Source organism: Abrus precatorius, unplaced genomic scaffold, assembly GCF_003935025.1.
Source record: "Abrus precatorius isolate BTA unplaced genomic scaffold, Abrus_2018 Scaffold5, whole genome shotgun sequence".
In the NCBI taxonomy this organism is placed as follows: Eukaryota; Viridiplantae; Streptophyta; class Magnoliopsida; order Fabales; family Fabaceae; genus Abrus; species Abrus precatorius.
Window position 1 is genome coordinate 6,013,342 of NW_020874395.1, and position 19,952 is coordinate 6,033,293.

Below are 19,952 nucleotides of genomic sequence, written 5' to 3' on the forward strand. Positions count from 1 at the left end.
TACCACCATAATGTTATTATTGGGCACACTTGAATTTAGCAAGAAAATGAGACCTTAAATCAAGGAAGCAAGACTTGCTATTTGTTGGGCCACAGACTACCTACACAAGTGTGCCACATCTACACCACGTAGGCTCTATATTGGGGCTGGAAACCAAACGTGGACCACAAATGTTGGGAGAGGCCGAAAGGAATGAACACTGTTAAAACTGTGTATTGAGTCTCTTCCAATAATCCTGGTTCAGATAATTAATCTAATGTTGCCCTTGCAGCTTTATCAATTGTCTTTGGAAGGGTCGATACCTGTGCAATATATATATATATATATATATATATATATATATATATAGAGAGAGAGAGAGAGAGAGAGAGAGAGAGAGAGTTCACATTCACTCACATAGAATATTTAAGGCATGATACAAACCGCATAACAGGCAACAAGTTATTAAACAATGTCTAAAAGCTATATCATACTCTACTATGAAAATTATTATATAGTAAATAGTTTCTAATAACCCATTTCAACCATTGTGCAGAGCAAGTTTACAAATCCTTTTTCCAATCAAATATAGATTCAGCACCTGCATGTTGGTCATTGATGTACTCATATCCAAGAACAGAAAAAAGCTTATGCCTTAAATTTATGCATATACATATTGTAAATTGTCAGTAAAATAACATATCTAGTATTTTTCAAAATTTAAAAGTCATATATGAAAAGATGAATCAATTACTAATCTGGGAGGCCACAAATTTGATGAATTGTCCTTAGATTTGAAAAAATCTTCTCTCTTTTATCATCTTGCTCTACCCATACATTTTTTAGTACTGCTATTTGAGACATTGTTTTTAACAAAAAACAATTAGCTAGGAATTGTATGACTTAAAAATAGCATTGAAGATATGCAGTTCACCCAAGTCTAGTATGTAGTAGAGGCAAGCAATTAGTAGCCAATAACATCATATTTTCTGACAGAGCATATGTAACACAACAAAGATACTCAAGTATATAAAAGATCAGTGTAATAAAATCCATAAATTTATTATTATCAGTATCTGTTACTATTTTCTTTTTCTGTTGAGAATGCATGGGATCAAGTGTTACCTAATACCCCTCAAAAAGAAATATACAATAAAAATCTTCAAGTTGTATAGCAATAAAAAAACCATGGCATAAATCCAAATAACACGGTTTTTCTAATGCATGCTCAATGGCACACAATAATAAATAAATGAATAACAAGTTTTTATTGAAAATTTTAGCATTTAATGCTATAAATACATTGAATCTTCCGATATCATGTGATTTTCAATAAAAATTTACGATATACAGGTTTTTTATTGTGTGTTGTTGAGCATATGTTAAAAAAACTGTAAAACTTAAATTATAAAATAAAACAAATAAATGAAAATATCATATTAATACTCTGAATTCTTCATAAGTCTTTTGTTTCACGTAAACGCTTTCCAATCACTAACCCCAAACATGTAATTGATTCACCAAATGACCTAAACCAAAGATATTTAAGGGCAAAACCCTTTCTCCAATACATAAGATTAAAAAAGAGACTAAACACAATCATAAACTAACAGTCATAATCTTATCAAAATTTGAATAAAAGCAGCTCTTTGATTTTGATTAAAACCAAGTACTTTAAGTTATAAAACTTTAAAATAAAACTCAATCTTGTGAATTTCTTAGTATTTTATACAAAGCAGTTTTTATTAACTGTTGTTTAAGTTGATGCTTTAAAAGTTAATTTCTAACATAATGCACCTTTTATTAAAGGAAGTATCTTTGTGTTATCTGTTGTAAATGAGTAAAGAAAAAATTAACAGTCAAACACAGGTAATCTAAGTCATCATATTAAATATAAATTAATGCTCATTACTCAATAAATAAATATTGATATGTACATCTAGCTTTCTTTTTGAGAGGTCTTCTAGTAGTAGTAGTTCCAGTTGATTTTGAGTCATCAGTCGTAAAATCCTCTTCATATTTGTCATCATCATCAGAGCTCATATCTTTCAAACCACTAAAACCATCCCCCCCATACGAAACCATCAAGAAAGTCAAGGAATTGCAGATACAACCTTAACAAAAGCACAACTGAAAGATGAGGAAAAAAAGTGCAGACACACAATTTCAAGTATCAAAATCCTGGATGTCAATATTTAGTTGTAAAAAATCAGCCCAGGATAATAAAAAGGAACAGGTTCCATAGCACTAATAAAATAGAAACAAACATTAAAACACTAATGGATCAGTTGAATGTATCATGCACAAACTAAAAAGTGCTTGCTATAGAATCTATAAACTTGAAATGGCATTTTATACTCTATTTAAATTAATAATTATGATTCTTTTAAAATCTTAAAAATTAAAGAATATTTATATTTTTTAAAAATAAAACACTAACTTTCACTATCTGTTATATATGATTAACATAAAATTAACGGTAATAATTCTTCTACATGTGAGAGGACATAGAATGTCCTTTTAATTTACAAAGGCATTATAGAAATTACTTATAAAATATTCTCTCATTGATTAATACAGCATAAACACCAATGCAACATACCGGTAATTTGTTGCGGTTCCGCTTCCCTTTGCCAAAGGCATTACACTCTTCAAGTCTATGTTCTTTGTAGCTGTCTCTTAACAACTCTTCCCAGTAATTTGATCTTTCAGAATTGCTCTAAAATGATTGATTCTCCTTCTCTCTTTTTTGTGCCACCTCCTCTGCACTTTCAACATCATCAATATATTTAAAATTTGCCACCTAGAACATATATAATCCATTTAGTCAATGAAAAGCGAAGAACCCAAAAGAATGAGAACAGAGATTATGAGCAATTATCTGTTATTATAATAAAAGCAAAATAGATTTATAGGTAAAGAGAGGAAGGAATAGAGGTTGAATTCTCTTCAAACAAAAAATTGAAGTCATTATACTAGCTATTGTAGAAACATTGCAGAAAATGGTGCTTCTGGATCATAGTAGTCAATAGCGCCTACAGCGGCCGCTATCGCGGCGGAGCGGCGCAGTTCAGCGACGGCGACCCTGTAGCGTCGCGTTTCACTGTAGCGGCGGTAGCGCGAAAATAACGGCCGGAGCGGCTGCTATGCCATTCCCTGAAATTTTCGGTTCTGCCCTTTGTTTGTTACCGTTGGCCCTTTTAAGGGGGCAAGCTCGAAATTTCGCCCCCCTTACGCAAAACTCTAGCCCTCTCAAGTCATCTCTCAACTCTCTCCGCAGCTCTCCTCTGTTCTCTGTTTTTTCACGTGTAGCTTTCATCTCTCCGGTGAGGCTTCTACCAAAACAGAGACATTTTCTGGTCATTTTTTTTTGTCTCCAGCGAAACTTTTTAAGGTAATCCGAATTATTTTGAGTTATTTTCTTCATCTTTTGTCATCTTCTTCAAGACACCACAACTTCCGACATCTTTCAAATACTTTTCAGTCATTTTCTTCAACTTTAGCGAACTTTCCATTGACTGAACAATTGTTTTTTTTATATTTTTCTCTTTTTTTTTTTTCATTCTCTGTTTTGATTCTTCTACTTTGTTCCGTTTCAAATTTCAAAGTAAAGTAGAAGCAATGACTGCTCCTGCACCCTTTGCTTTTTTGTTATTTATTTCCTTCTCTAATTTAAATTTTCTTTTTTTGTTTTTTGTAAATTTGTATATTAATTTTATTTTTTTCAGTATGTATATGTCTGTATTAAAACTTTAGAATAGCAGTCATGCCGCTACCGCTATCCCGCTATAGCGTTTTGTAGGTTGGCCGTTCCGCGCCGCTATCCGGATTGACTACTATGCTTAACAGTTTCTACTTTTAGTCTTAAATTTCTCAAAACTTTTGCTTTTGCAGGAATGGTGGGTTTATCACTTGGAGAAAAACATTTCATACAAGGTGGCATTGCTCAAGATCTTCGTTGTGATGGCAGAAAGAGATTGACATACCGACCAATCTACGTTGAAACTGGAGTCATTCCCCAGGTAATGCTTTAAATGAGTTGGCATTTGGCAGTGTATTCTGATGATTTGACCCTGATGGACCATCTGAATTTTCTTGCTTTAATTTAATATGTGCATTTGATGAATTTCATGGCAGGCAAATGGCTCAGCAAGAGTCAGAATGGGTGCCACAGATGTCATTGCCAGTGTTAAGGTTTGTTAAAACGTTGGGATTGATTTCTCATTTTGTTCCTTGTGATATCCTTTTGTTTAATACTATCCAATTTTTTTATAAAATAGAATCTGTTCTTTTACTCACCATGATATAATGGAAATTCAGGCTGAACTAGGAAAGCCAAGCTCATTGCAACCTGACAATGGAAAAGTCTCTATAAATATTGATTGCAGTTCAACTGCTGAGCCAGCTTTTGAGGTTGCATATTATTTTGCTTTTCTTCTTTCCCTGTTTAGTGAAGTCATCTGTATGTTCTGGTTCATCCTTTTCTTCATATAATTCAACTTTGAGTACCATGAACATTGATAGCAAAACCAAAAAAATACATTTAAACTCTTTAAATGATGTAAAATGGTGCATTGGATTAATCAGCTTTAGACTTTCATCAATAATAGTGTTTTCTATTATTGTAATGCTATTTATCATTATTGTTTCATATATACCTTTTAATGCTTCAAAATATTTTTTTTTGGTGCTCAATCTTTGCTTGCATATAGGGTAGAGGGGGTGAAGAATTGTCAGCAGATCTGTCATTTTCTCTTCAACGCTGTCTCTTGGGTGGTAAAAGTGGAGCAGGTCTATCTTCCTCCTAGAGTGAAGACTATGCTTTACTATCGTGTATTCCCTCTCATGTTCCCTCTTTTTGGTATAACTGTTGAGCTCTTGGCCCTTGTTCTTTTCTCAGGTGCTGGAATTGACCTCTCCTCACTGCTTGTCATTGAAGGAAAACTTTGTTGGGATCTTTACATTGATGGGCTTGTTGTTAGTTCAGATGGAAATTTGTTGGATGCTCTAGGTGCTGCCATCAAGGTAAAACTTAAAATAAAAACAGAGTAATATGCTAGAAATGCTGAAAAGATGACATGGATGGATTCCTGGCTAAAACCATTAGCATTTTGGGGGCCATCCTTTTGTGATGTGTCAATAATGTTTATTTTTCAAGTTCTTTTTCGTTAATCATATTTTAGCCATTGATGTTGCAAACATGATATTTGAGATGTTTGAAAGATGTGATCTAAAACCACCACCACTTCCCTATTTTTAGTTTAGCTGTTTTAGGAAATGGTTAGATGTTACCTGAAACTATTAGTCTTCTCTAATTGTTTCATTAAGCTATGAATTGAAAAAAATTCTTTTACTAGCTGTTTTCTTTAATCTTTATAAATATCCCAAACGAATTTGCAATCAGTTTTGTGGAGATTTACTGCATGGATTTCCTTTTCTAATAAGGAGTTGAGAATGCAAAGCTATATTAAGAATTAACTGGAAAGTCACGATACAGCTAATAACTATTACTCTTTTAGGCTGCCTTGAGCAATACGGGTATCCCAAGAGTCCAAGTTGCTGCTGGTGCATCCAGTGATGAGCAACCAGAAGTTGATGTAAGTGACGAGGAGTTTCTACAGTTTGAGACATCTGGCATCCCCGTAATAGTTACACTGACTAAGGTAACATATAATTGTGGTATTCTGTCTTCTCTATTATATTTTGTGATAATTTCATACAATCTCGGCTTTCTAGGTTGGGAAGCACTATATTGTGGATGCCACATCCGAAGAGGAATCACAAATGAGCTCTGCTGTTTCTATCTCTGTTAATAGGCAAGGCCACATCTGTGGTATAGCCAAACGACGAGGTGTGGGACTGGATCCAAGCATCATTCTTGATATGATATCTGTGGCCAAGCATGTAAGTGAGCAGTTAATAAACAGATTGGATTCAGAAATAGCTTCTGCCGAAGCTGAAGAAGAGTCATGACAGGTGATAACTAGAATGTACCTTAAACTTAAATTGTGTGGTTGACTTGGACAAAAGTTTGTATCATGGTAACTCTCACTTGATAGGGATTAAAGCTGTTAGAATACTTCAGCAATTGTTATGTCTTCTGAGCAATGTAGCCCTGAATTTAGGTTTTTGAGTGGTTGTTTTGATGCCGTGCTAGGTGTTAAGTTGCAGCTACAGTGACATTGCTGACTGATGTGGTTTGCAATGTGAGGAATAGGATGAGGTTTGCTATCACAGGCTAAATGCATTCTCCATAGTCACTGAGTCAAGTGTCAATCTGTAGCTGATTTGGACCAAAGATTTAAATCATTTATGCCATGTACTTCGTCATTCATCATATCTTTTTAAGCTTGCATGGGTAGTAAGTCTTGGAAATTTATATGAAATATATATATATATATATATATATATATATATTTTGGGTCAATAAGAGTTGAAATCTTTAAACTGCGTTAATGCAATGTCCTTGGTACGACATGCTTTAATCTAAATCCTCGAACACTTTATCCTTTCAAAACTATAGGGGTACTATTTCGTTCGAATAAATTGTCACAAAATAAAGCACGAAAAAATAAAAATAACCATACTTGGTGGGGTTCACGTAAATTGATGTTTCACTGTAATTACACTCCATTCATGTTTGTAACCTGATATTCATCCCTTCAATTTTCACGAGTTGGTTTTGGTACCAAAGCCAGTCTCCTTAATTATTATAATACAATAGTTTTTCCCTTCCAAAGAAATTCGTTGGACAATTACAAATCAACAACTGGAATGGAACATAGAACTGTAGAAGTTTTCAATTAATGCTTAGTTCACTAACACTAATGAACCACACAAAGATTATTGAATTACAACTTTGTACTGTTAACTTTTTAAACACTATCACGACCCCAAAAAACTTTTTAACACTATAATATTAATTTTGGTGTTACCCAGATTATTAATGAAGCAGAGAAGGATATAGTTGTTCTACATGATTCAGGGATGGCAACTCCATCAACATATTTAGAAGTGATAACAATGTGGTTAGTGCGTAGTGGTGTATGTGCAAGTGGTAAGTGAACGAAATTTGATGGGCCAGAAAGAAGCACTGATACAAACGAATTTCAAAATGGATATTGCTAGGGAAACTATTGTTCTATCACCCTATGTACATAATATTAGAAAAAAATTTAACCTTTATGAAGTAGTATTTCTTAAGACACTACGGAGCCACTTTAACTTGTTTATCCTTCTGTAAATAATGGATTCTTTACGGTGGATCTTTACAAATTACAATACCGCAGAGAAGTATACTCATTCTTATTATTAACAGTTGGCACTCTCATATTCCTTTTGATGCTGATAATCTGTATGATGCTGAAAGATTTGTTTATTTATTTATTTATTTATTTGTGTTTATTGTCTAATTTAGTCCAATTATTTACCACTGCAATTTCTAATCCAACTGTCACTCTATAGTGATTGGAATCCTCATGCTGATTTGCAAGCCATGGCCAGAGCTCATCGACTTGGACAGCTTAACAAGGTTGTAGCTTGTTTTTCATTAATATGCAGTTGATAGTATTTGGCTTGAAATGTCACATACTAACAGTAGTTCTTGTGTTATAGGTGATGATTTATAGGCTTATAACAAGAGGAACAATTGAAGAAAGGATGATACAGATGACAATGAAGAAAATGGTTTTAGAACACCTAGTTGTAGGGAGGCTAAAGGCTCAAAATATTAACCAGGTGAATAGTCATTTTTTTAAAATGATGTCACATGTTGTCAAAACTGATGACAACAGTTTTCGGTGCCATTGCCAAACTCACATGTATGTAATTCAGATTGCTTAGGTGCTATTTTCTTGGTTCTTTTTCTTATTATTTTTAAATAAAAAACAATGATATTGACAAAAATTACAGAAACTTGATGTAAATGGATGTGGACTAGTTGTTTAGCATTTGGTCTTCTGTCTTAGGAACAGAAATCTCTTCTTTTGTCAAATGAATATTCATATATGCTCTTCTATAGCCATCATCCTAATTACCATTCACTGTCTTGTTTATTTTACCTTCTAGTAACATTATTGATAACATGTTGGTATTATACTATTATTCAATATGTTTGAACTGGAAATATCTGTGTTAGTAAATAGCTGCCACAGCAGATAGTGGTGGTGGATATAAGGGAATCTGCTGCCAAAGTGCAGTGGCCTGGTAGCAGTGGCATAGTAACAGTGCCATGGCAGAGTCTGAAGATGAACAACGGGCATGTCATATTCAAATTTGGTAAGGTTGAAAATAGGGTTTATAATCTTAGATTTGGTTTGAAACCTAAAGGAGACATGTTACTGAATAATATTAATTTTTAAATTTTAAATTAAAAGATCATCTAACAATAATACAAATATTTTTAAAAAAAATTAAATATAAATTTAATTTTATATATTTAGGAGAGCATTGTATCCCTACTTAATAGTGAGAGCACGGTAGATTTTACCCAGTAATATATGGCAAGAGTTAGAAAATTTTCTTACTTAGAAAAATATTTTAATTTAACTTAACGTTTTATTAAATTACGGGAGCATTTAGTAGAGAAATTCTTTGAGTTTTTTAAAAAAATTATGTTGAAAATTTTAAATTCTTATGTTTCGTATAAATATTTTTTATAAAAATATTTTCATAAAACTAACATTTCCAGGGATTTTTTTAATTAAGTTTATCAAGAAAAAAAAATCCTAGATGAGAATTTAAGATTCTCGTGAAGGCGGAGTGTATATATATATTATTCAATATTTTTAAATTTAAACCTAATTTATGTTATCTTTTTATTTTGTTATTTTCTTTTTAAAACTTCAACTATTAAAATTAATTAACTTAGGTGACTGTTACCTAACACAAACACAAATATTTAAAAATAAATTAAATATATTTTTTAAATTTTCAATAAACATAATTAAGGAACACATAGTTTTAAAAAACTAACAAGACATTCCCTAAAAGTAGAAACATAAATTATCTGACTTAATTCAAGTTTTAAATTTTATTGAACAAGTTATAAATATAATAAGATGCATGTTGAAGGTCAAATAATTGTGTACAAAGTATTGGTAATTTTTTATGTGATTTGTAAATTAAAAGGCATGTAGAATAATTATAGTCCTTAATTTTATATTAAATATGTATAATAGATAATGGAGATTGATAATTTATTTTAAAAAATTAATCTTTAGCATATTAGAGGAATTACAATTATTAATTTTAAAAAAATATAAAATGTTTTAAGTTTACGACAATTACTAAAAATAATAGGTAACTATAATGTATATTTTGAATAAATGTATAATAAATATGTTAATAACACAACACTTACAGTTTATTTGGATAGATAGATGAAATAGGGTTGAAAAAAAATATTAAAAAAATGAGGGTAAAAAATTAAGTAAAAAAAAAGTATTATTTAGATAGATAGAATAAATGAAGAAAAATGAAAAAAAAAATATTTCCACTTATTTAAATCAATGAAAAAAGTAGAAAGAAATAATAAAATTTATGTAAAGACATTTTTATTCTTGTATCTAATGAGGTGTTTTTATTTTTATTTATTTACTATTTATTTCTTTGAAATTATTATATAAATTAATATTTATAAAATATTTACTACTACTACTACTATTATTATTATTATAGAATATTTATTATAATATTTTTTTAAAATAAAATATAATGTTTTACTATGATATATTTTAAATATTTGATCGAACAAAATAATAACAAAGGTTAAAAGGAAACTAGGACTTATGGTATAATTAACGCAAAATTTAGAAAGCTTATGAGCATAGAAAATATTTAGACGAATCCCATTATATTTTTTATTTCAACTCATAAAACGATAAATCATCCGAACAAAGAGAAAGTTAATATTTTCACTCTTCAGTTCAATCAAAACAAAAGCATTGAACAAGCTTAGCGTGAATGAAAGACTATCATGGTGAAAAATGTTTTCTCACAGTTACAACACAAACTCAAAGACTAATCCAATTGCAAAGGAAATGTGTATCAGTCAATTATGTGACATCCAACAAAGAAGGAATATGAGAATGCGATGATCCTCAAAAATCCAAAAGAATCCCATTGTGATTTGAGACAATTAAGAAACCCAAAGTTTGAGGTGAACAATTTTTTACATTCTAAATACACTGAAAGTATGTCATAGATTTACATCAAGATCCCTTATTTATGGGAATAGTTGATATTTTTAGCACTTGACCAATTAGTAAGTTGTTCACTAATGGCGGATTAAGTTTGTCTCACTTGTATAATAAACTATTAGAAAGATAATACATGACAAACCCATAAGAGCTCGCTCAAACTCTTTGTTTGGATATTTTGATGTATCAAATCTATACGAAGAGGATAGGGGAAAGGAACCTTTTTTTTTTAATTGTTTAAAAACTTTAAGTTATTTTCTTAGAACATAAAATATAAAATACAATAAATAAGTTTATATTAAAAAATATATATAGCAAAAATTCATAATTTTTAAATTTAAATTAATTTTTCTAATTAATATACTTTTTATATTGTTTATTTATTTCCTTCTATTCTATTCTTCCCATCTAAATAAGTGAAGAAAAATTCTCTTTTTTTTTATTATTTTTGTCCATTTAAACTACATATTTTTTATTCTATTTTATTTTATTCACGTTCTTCATATTTCTTTCCTTCTTGTTACTTTTTTTTTTTTTATCACTTATCGTCTAAATAGTTAAAAATTTTATGAACCATGCCGTTAAATCAACCTATCTATACAAATATACCGCAAGTCTATCTAAGCTCAATGTGAAGTAATTATAACTCTCTAACGTGCTATTTTTAATACACTTTTAATTATTAATTACAATTTATTAAAAATTATGAAAATATGTATCACTTTTTCTTACTCTAAATTCAATTATTCTCTGATAAATTTATAATTTTTAATAAATTTTAATCAATAGCTAAAAATATATTAAAAATGAGTGTTAAAAAAATTATTGAAGCAAAAAATACTTTTGTACTCATTTATAAATTTTTCTATTTTATTTAACATTTATCTTAAAGTACATAATATAATCAATTTATATTATTTTAAAATTTAAAATAATTTGATAATTTCTTATTAATTTATTTTATAATTTAAAAACATTTAATTATAGTGTTTTAAAAAGTGATTCAGGTATCTAAACCGCTTAAATTTAATTTACACAAATTCAATGGAAATAGTAAACATAAACAGCACATATAAACTAAAGAATAAACATCATTACTTCATTAGTGGAGCAAAATGAACTATACCAGTGATACAGTAGTATACCTTCGAAAGTTTTAATCCACATAAAATACACTAGCAAAATAACCTTATATCACAGAATATCCCATGGTAACTTAAATTGTATGAGTAGTGAGTGCACTAGCAGGAAGAATACATCAGAAAAAGAATATGTGAGATTGCATTTGTCAAAACTTCACACACACAAAAAAAAAAGGAAGCGGAATACAAGATTGCTGATGGTCAAAACTAAACTCAGCGCGAGGACGAGGGCATTTCCCCCAAGAGAATCCTCCCAGTGAAAAATCCTGTAATAGAAAAGTAGCACATCAAGACTTCAAAACACATAGTACTACAAGAAGTCACATTACAAAATGATAAAACATCAAGCTAAAGCACAACAAAGATTGAAGGCCAGTGCGCCAGACCACAAAAAAGAGACGACCACCTATTACAATATGTCAAACTCAAAAATGCCTAGTAACAATTCTTCTGCTTCAAAGCTAGCCATGAAGTAAGACAAAATATATTCAATTTGACTCATTCAACTTTCTTGCTCCTATGGCCATTGGATTAGCAGTTCAGAATTCACAACTGAATGGGGAAGAAAAAGAAAGTCACTCTCACCACTCGTCTTATATTTAGCAATCACTAAAACAACCAATTATGCCCCACCCATTTATGAATCAAAAGATGGGAGTTTCTAAGGTGCCTTCTATTTTGGTACCTCTTTAACTCTTATACTATTTGACCATAATTATCAATGCCAGATAGCAGTGCAGAGTGGCTGATTCCATAACTGCTGTAGTGGGGCAGAAAATAACAGCATGGCCACTATTATGAAATTCGTAGATATAAAATACAAATTCATGTTGAATATATATAATGCTCATAAATAAAATATTTACCCAAATAAAGACATTCATAATTAATAATAGAAAGTCATAATTTTAAGCCAAGCACAGGTGGATACCAACAAGAGTCAAGTAATACTGAAAAAAAGTAGCAAGAAAAAGCAACAAGTCACATATCTGAACATAACAATTAGAGAGAAAAAGAAAATGACACAGTGACATACTGGAAGAAAAGAAAAACAGAATCAAGATCCCTCATTGATGTGAACAGAGCAGAGCCCATAGGATGTTAATAGAATAGAGACCACATAGAACAGGGTGCTAAAGTGCCATTGTGGGCTGGCAGAAACACCACCAGAGTGCCACAGGTTGGGAGGAAATACACCTGAGAGTTCTGGGTCAGATGCTTGCATTGAACAAAGGGAGACCCGTGAGAACAGTGCATGATTTAGTTTCTTCCAAATCCAAAGGGTTTTGGTACTCTATCAAATGAGGAAACGGAGAAAATTACAAAACCACCCAAAATAAATTGTGTCGACAACTTTCACTTAGGCAAAGAAGGTTTTTTAGCTCCCATGTAACCAATCATGGGAGCTAACAAAAACACTCTAGAATGCAGAACCTGCAGCAGCCCAGGGATGTTCTGCTCCAGCACAGCAATATGGCACAGTGACACTAATAATAACTATGCAACTGACCATTGAATTGGATGTTGAGATTCATAATTCATTCAACAATCATCCAACAGCCAACCAACGTCAACTTTACCAGTTAACACAGAATTCTCCATAAAAAATGATTATGCAACAGGAAAAGCATCACACCAAGAGAAAAGGATTTCATTAAAAATACCAAAATCTACAGGCAAGATCAGAACCATACCGCAATAAATTAATCCTCTTCCATCGGTACCTCTGGAATGTCAAATCTATCTTCTTCTATAGTCTTGTTTATCACATATACTGGACTGGGTAAAAGGTTGTCAAGGAAAGTGTTTGTAACACAGAAATATTTATCACAATCATAACAGATATGGTTCCCGGCAAGTTATAATTAGACAAGCGCTATATTTTAAAACAGATACATGCCACTTGCACCAACAATTAACTACTATTAAATTAGTCAATATTTCAGAAATTTAAATGGAAAAATAAAGGAGAAACAATCATATTTTTTAGGTAGTCTGAGCCTTTATATCAACTACTGCAGTATCAGCATATATCTTCCTGGAATTTCTGCTGAATGGAATGTTATCGAGAATGTGCTACCAAGGGTTAATTGTTGACTCCAAAGAAAATCAAGACATTGAGCAGGGGATTCTGAATTGCTAATTGGATAAGAGAAAATTCAGCCTGCTGTGTGAGAGACAATTCAAAGACTCTTATATAATTAATTAGCGATATTATCTGAATTTTATTTTCTAGCGATCTCAACATTCAGAACTGGCATGCAACTCTAATCTTTACCTCAAGCCTTCCCTGATCCTCCAACATGAAATGCCATGCAATATGTATAAGCCTTAGGTAAGAAAATAAGGGTAAAGAAGGATAAAAAAATGAAAAGGATATATATTGACATAAGATCTTCCTCCTTTTCACCTCGATTGCGGCTGTGGTTTAGCTCTCTACTAATTTCAGGTGTAACCTGCAGAAAGAAAAATTAATATCAATCACAACCAGAAATTTGAAATACAAGAGAAGCAACCCATCAGATATAGTGCTCTCACTAATTTATGCTTTTGCTTTTCCAGTAGATCCCTTAATCTATCCTTATCTTCCTTCTGCAGCTCATTTTTGTACCTGAAATATCATACAAGAACAGCTAAATATTAGAAAGCCTAATAGAAAATTAATCATTGCTATATCACGCTCATTATTAATGCTTCACAGTATTCATTGATGACTATAGCAAATATACTTAGAATTACTTTCTTTGCTCTAAATCTGAGGTGCTTTCTGTATTTCAATTTCAATAGTTTGTAGCCTATATTGAAACTCAATTTTCCACAATGATCAAAGTTCTCTGCTCTGATTCACATGGAGAATATATGTCCCATGAGTTTCATGATTTACTTCAACAAAAATGCAGTCTCTCAGTGTTCTTGCCCTCGTAAATGTAAGAAAAATTGTCTTGCAGAACAGTATTAGATGCTGTTCTTACATTATTGCAAGAGTCCTCAATTCTTTCCACCTAAATTTTGGGTCAAAGCCTTATCTTTGGCAGTCTACTTAATCAACAGATTGCCCTCCAGTGTTTTGGACTTTTGACTCCCTATTATCATATTTATAATTAGCATCCCAATTATCTTGACATGTATGACTTTGATTGTGTTTGTTTTGTCCACTTGACTCTCATGAATGCAACAAACTATCTGCTCAACAAAGGATGAAAAAGTAGGCAAATTTACATGGGAGGGGGGGGTCTATGAAGTGGGAGAATGGGTTTTCCTAACATTTTGGTCGCAGACAACCATCTGTAGAACTAATTCAAAGTTGGCAGTAAGGTACTATGCCCCAATTATGGTGTAACCATGTAACAAAGGATTAGGGAGGTCACAGATAAATCAAACGTACCAGAAATGTCAACAACACATAATTTTTCATGTATCACAGCTTTAGCTTGCCATGGACAGTAATGGACCTTAAGCTGAATTTCCAGCAGGGTTTGAGATGGATTTTGGTGACTGTACTAAAACCAAAGCTGTCTGGGCAGTGAGATAAATACATAAAAAGGGGTGGCTACTTAGCAGTGGTTAATTCATTGGGAAAACAAGCCTCTGAAAGAAGATACAAGGGAAGATATGGAGGTAATCAATTGAAGAGTTTCCTGATATACGCCCCAAGGACAAGGCACTACTTGATGGGGGTGGCAGTGTTAGAGACCTATGGTCCATATAGAGAAGTCAGTCAGCTTATCTAATGATAAAGGGCCCACAAGTGGTAAGTGTACGCAAGGGATCCAAAAGGTATTAGGTACAGGATTGTTGGTAATGGGGAAACAGACTATGATTTAAACTTAGGTATTTAGTTATGCCACAAGGCTTATGACCTGGGGGGCAAGGAGAGAAAGATATCATATTGTTTCTTGTTATGCTGTTACTTTGGCCAAGAGGATAACTTTTGTACATCTGTGGGGAGAGCATTGACTCAACAGAGGTGGACCCTTCTAGGGAAATCCTTATTTTTCGTCCATTTTTCTCTAGTTTCTCTTCTTTAATTCAATAATACATACAATTCCATTATTCAAGATTTCTTTTCCTGGTTACCATTATGTTGACTGTATTAGAAACACATATCAAAGAATTAAGGCAAAGGGCGAATCACTGACCTTTGCACAAATGCAAGAAGAGACTGGTGCCATATAACAGGCATTATCCTGGTTTCATTGAGAAATCTCATAAAATGAGCAACAACTGCATCAACCACACGGTATGGCAAAGCATATTTTTTCTCCACAAGAAGCTTTATAAAATAACTGCAATTATTATTATTAACATTAGTATCTATCTCATACTGAGGGGGAAAAATAAAGAGAGCTTCATCAAAAACAATTTATTGTGCTGTATTGTTATAAATTATCAAATCAACTGATTAATGATTTGTATGAACTGTAATTTTCAGTAACTATTCTTTATCATATAAATGGCTAACTTTAAATACCTTGTGGTGCCACAATATTCCATTCCAGCAAGCCTCAACAGTGCAACACTGTACACACATCCAGAGGTTTGGGTGCATCAGACATTGAATATGACTCAAATAATTCAAACCTTTATTTTCAATCATAACATAAACACGTGTGCAGTATGTATCCACCTCTAGCTGTAACATTTTAGCTTTGAGCAACAAGAATAGTAAACAGAAAGACTTGTCTTACATATTAAGAGAGAATTTAAAAAAAAAAAAAAAAACACTAAATTTACTAAGTTCTTATTTAAAATAATTCAAGAAAACTCTATCCTATTAGTAGTGCAACGGGAAAAAGGCTGGAAATCCAAGCAAGTGACTACAACATTGAAAATGAAAAAGAATGTAAGCAATGCATTGGGTGGTAATAAAGAGATATTTTCAAATAAATATGCACTACTTATTAAAGGAAACCTGGCTATATCCTTTCTCCAAAATACTAAATGCTATGACTAGGGTCCAAGAAACCAATTCTTAACTACTGCACAAGAAAAACAAATACTTTCCATGCATCCAATTTTCAATTATGATTGATGCAGTTAACATACCTTGAATGAAGTGGAGGAATTGAAACCTTTTCTATAATGCTTCCAATAATGACTGCTTCCCTGAGAGTGCATGTGCGTGACTGTACATGGAAAATATTGTCAGACACCAAAATGAAAAACGAACAAACAATTGAATTAGTAAATCTTTTTCAGAGCACATATGGTTTGTGTAAACTAGAATAAAAAGGGTTAGATTCCCCTTCAGTGAATAAATTCAAATTATGATAATCATCAAAGGAAGTCCTTCTAGTTTCTTAAATAAATAAAAGTAACTTGTTTGTCACTCTACAAAATATTAGAGGAGGTTGATGACAATTTACTCAAATAATACTGAAGCTAATAATTTCAGTACTTTTTAAGTAATTTGTAAATATTTGTGAATGTGACTAAATGAAATGGAAAATGAGCAGTTTCCTGCATATGTGCAAACTCAAGTTAAGAGATAAGGCATGCCCCAGAATCACAGAAGCGTATTCTATCTGCCATGGATAAACAAATCACTCACAATCCATCATAAATAAAACTGATATCATCTTCTCTAATTCATTTACCCATTCCATGCCTATGTTATTTCATAATATATTATCCAAATCCAAAAAGGTTTATAGTTAGTGTATGTTTTGGTTCAGCTTATTTTGAAGAAATAATAGCTTACTTTTGACAGCTTCCTGAGATAGCTTTTGAAAAACAAATGATCATTTCTTCATAAATAATCATTTCCAAATATGCACTTAACTTTTCCCTTCTTTATACCAATAAATTATGACATAGAACATCAAAGATGACCCTTAAGGGTATGTGAGGCATCAATTCATCAACACCCAATTTCATGAATTTCTAAAAACATTGTATATGCCTTTCGTTTCAGGCATCATACATAGTTTAACATGTTCCAAAAGCGTAAATACCTAAGAAAATATCATAAACAGAATCTAAGAAAATATCAACCAATGATTAATTTGGAGCATCAAAAGGTAAACCTATCTTGAACACAATCAAATACCTCACATAGTGGAAACAGTATTCCCTTAAAGAATGCAGCAGGTTTGTACAATGCCTTTTTCAGTGTTTGGTATAAAGCAAAATGCAGTCGCTTGTTCTTCCTTATATCTTCCCTCACTCTTGGAAGCAACACAAGTCTGTAGAAGCGTTCTGCTTTTTTGGCACCAAAATTAGAAGCAAAAATCCTAGTTGCTTGATAAAGGGCATTTGGAGACCAATTCTCAGGTTCAGTTATATACAAGACCTCCTCCCAAAGTTGCATAGAGGGGATGTGTTTGAATGCCTTGGGTATTTTGCCAACCGTATATCTGCTAAGATGAGTACCAACCCTGCAGTACGAAAGATGAACAAAGCAGAGGTTGAGGCCTGATAAGAAAACAACATTTTAACCTAAACGGAAAGGAATTCATCATCTAATCTGAATATTTCAAGAAAATAATTAAATTGGAAATTGTAAATACCCCTTGTATATGTCAATTATGGATTTATCCAATTTTGGTACTGGTCGATTTTCTGCACACAGAAAAATATCATAAAAAACAATAATGAATGAAATAAAACCTCCAAGTAGGGTGAGCATGATGAGAATACCGAAAACCACAAAACTGAAAAAAGGATAAGGAAAAAAATGCAGTCAAGAATTGCCTGAAGCAACAGAAGCATCCTTTTCTTTTATTCTTTCAACAATGAGGTCTGCAAGTGTTTTCTGCCGCCGACCCTGCTCCTTGGATAAGAATGCTTCCATTAATCCCTCATCCTCCTCATTAATCTCCTCCTGAATTTCAAAGAAGAACATAGAAGAATCAAAATAACTACCACAAAAATAGACAAAAAGGGTTCAAGTAATGAAAAAATAGAAAAACTAAACCCAAAATTGTTCACTAACATAAATAATCATAGCTAATGACTTTTTAAATTTCTACACATAAGAAACAGTCCATTGAAAAAAATCTTGAATTCTCAACCTATTCCATATTTTGGGCCAACCAAACATTTCCACTCTCATTTTCTGTCATCACAATTACAAAATTGTTGCCTTGTTTTCTTTTTTTCCTCTAAAAATCTTTTTATCACAGAAAAAATTTTAGGAGGAGGGAAATGTAGGAGGAAGGCCTCTAGACTCAAAACACTTCAAGAGAACTTACATTTACTTTTTCCCAAGGGGACTAGTCATACACTTGACCAATTCTAAGAAATTCCTGTTCTTTATCATTGAAATTTTTAAACAAATAAAATTCTATCATATTTTATTTCATTATTTTGTTTAACCAACAAGATACGATAATTCTATCCTATGGATTTATCACATCTAGGTTAGAAATAGACAAAATAAAATAACACAATATATATAGTCGATTATGTCGACATGTATCAAACGCATAATAAAATAAGATCATATTTAAGAGTGCATATGAACAACTTATGGAAAACCACTTATGACTTTCATAAGCTTTTGCAGCTTATTTTAATAAGTTTCGAGGTACAATTTATCAAAATAAATTGTTCTCAACTTATCCTAATAAATTTTATGGTCAAGTTTACATCATAAGTCATCATTTAAAAAGAGTTAATTAAATAAGCTGAGTATCCAAATGCACCCTAAGAGTCTATCCTACTATAATCCTATCGTATTATCATTCAACTCTCATACCATATTTTTTTTTCCTATCTTATCATATTTATCAAACGGCCATAACATTAAAACAATCGTGGGCTGTGTGAGCGAGAGAATGAACTCACATCATATCCAGCGAACTGGCTCTGCGTTTCAGAGAAGCCAGCAAAGTCGTCAATGTCATCATCGTCCTCGTCCTCAGCCTTTGGAACCTCTTCGACTCCAGCGAAGAAACTCTTGGCGCTCTGATGCACGTCTTCGTGTTCTTCTTCCAGAACCTCCTTTTGCTGAATGAAAGCCTCTTTGATGATCTTGGAGCTGATGTTGGAAGCGATGAAGTTGTCTTCCTCTTGGTGCCGTTTCGGAGGCTTAGAACGTTTCTTCGTCTTGGCAGAATCAGCGCCATAGGGATCGAACGCTTCAGGGTTCTGAATCCTCTCCTTCTGCTTCCTCTTCGCCATTCTCGGTGTAGCGGCAAACTCTGCTTCTGTTTGCTGTGTGAAAGGGAAGAGGGTTTTAGTTTCTCGTGCCAAGGAGACTGCAGGAGGACAATAATAAACCCTACTCCTAGTTTTTATTATGATGGATTATGGACATGATTTAATTCAAGATAAATTATATTTTATTTTTTATTTTTCTTTTGCTAGTCATAAATTATATTTTATTTAAGAGCTTGGGCTGGTACCTATTTTATACTTTTTCTATTTTCTATTCTGATTAACACTTGTGATTTACTTAATATTTTAAAAATAAAAAATATTAATATTTTTTTAATAAATCACTAAATTTATTCATTAATCTAAAATTAATGGTCAAGATTATTTTATATGTAAAAAAAATATTAAACTCTCTTAGTTATAAAAAATTTTATAGCTTTTATTTTTTATTTAGATTATTCCGTTAAATTTTTTAAAATAAATCAAATTTTATTATTATTAAATAAATAAATTTTATTTTAATATTATTTTT

The 19,952-nt window shown here is 31.9% G+C and overlaps 2 protein-coding genes across 2 annotated transcripts; one reads left to right on the top strand and one right to left on the bottom strand.

Annotated features, from left to right (window-relative positions):
• The first annotated feature begins 3,875 nt into the window (after positions 1-3,875).
• LOC113867948 (exosome complex component RRP42-like) lies at positions 3,876-6,047 on the top strand. Its single transcript, XM_027503464.1, has 7 exons — positions 3,876-4,001; positions 4,117-4,173; positions 4,300-4,392; positions 4,692-4,770; positions 4,880-5,004; positions 5,499-5,642; positions 5,716-6,047. Exons 1-7 carry the CDS (start codon positions 3,876-3,878, stop codon positions 5,950-5,952), a joined length of 861 nt encoding a protein of 286 aa, XP_027359265.1. The 3' UTR covers positions 5,953-6,047.
• Positions 6,048-11,257: 5,210 nt separating this feature from the next.
• Positions 11,258-19,520, bottom strand: LOC113867629 (bystin). Its single transcript, XM_027503035.1, has 11 exons — positions 19,109-19,520; positions 18,014-18,143; positions 17,830-17,881; positions 17,370-17,697; positions 16,367-16,446; positions 15,792-15,839; positions 15,460-15,606; positions 13,859-13,931; positions 13,701-13,776; positions 13,015-13,103; positions 11,258-11,586 (listed from the first exon to the last, which is right to left on the bottom strand). Exons 1-10 carry the CDS (start codon positions 19,442-19,444, stop codon positions 13,024-13,026), a joined length of 1,350 nt encoding a protein of 449 aa, XP_027358836.1. The 5' UTR covers positions 19,445-19,520; the 3' UTR covers positions 11,258-11,586; positions 13,015-13,023.
• Positions 19,521-19,952: the final 432 nt, after the last annotated feature.

What these genes read in the sequence shown, in the direction of transcription:
- LOC113867948 (XM_027503464.1), top strand. Translation starts at nt 3,876, where the DNA reads ATGGTGGGTTTATCACTTGGAGAAAAACATTTCATACAAGGTGGCATT. An exon ending in ATGTCATTGCCAGTGTTAAG is followed by an intron (nt 4,174 to 4,299) that starts GTTTGTTAAAAC and finishes ATGGAAATTCAG; the next exon opens with GCTGAACTAGGAAAGCCAAG. An exon ending in GGGTGGTAAAAGTGGAGCAG is followed by an intron (nt 4,771 to 4,879) that starts GTCTATCTTCCT and finishes TTCTTTTCTCAG; the next exon opens with GTGCTGGAATTGACCTCTCC.
- LOC113867629 (XM_027503035.1), bottom strand. Translation starts at nt 19,444, where the DNA reads ATGGCGAAGAGGAAGCAGAAGGAGAGGATTCAGAACCCTGAAGCGTTC. An exon ending in GCCAGTTCGCTGGATATGAT is followed by an intron (nt 18,144 to 19,108) that starts GTGAGTTCATTC and finishes TTTGAAATTCAG; the next exon opens with GAGGAGATTAATGAGGAGGA. An exon ending in GGAAGATCTTATGTCAATAT is followed by an intron (nt 13,104 to 13,700) that starts ATATCCTTTTCA and finishes ACAACCTTTTAC; the next exon opens with CCAGTCCAGTATATGTGATA.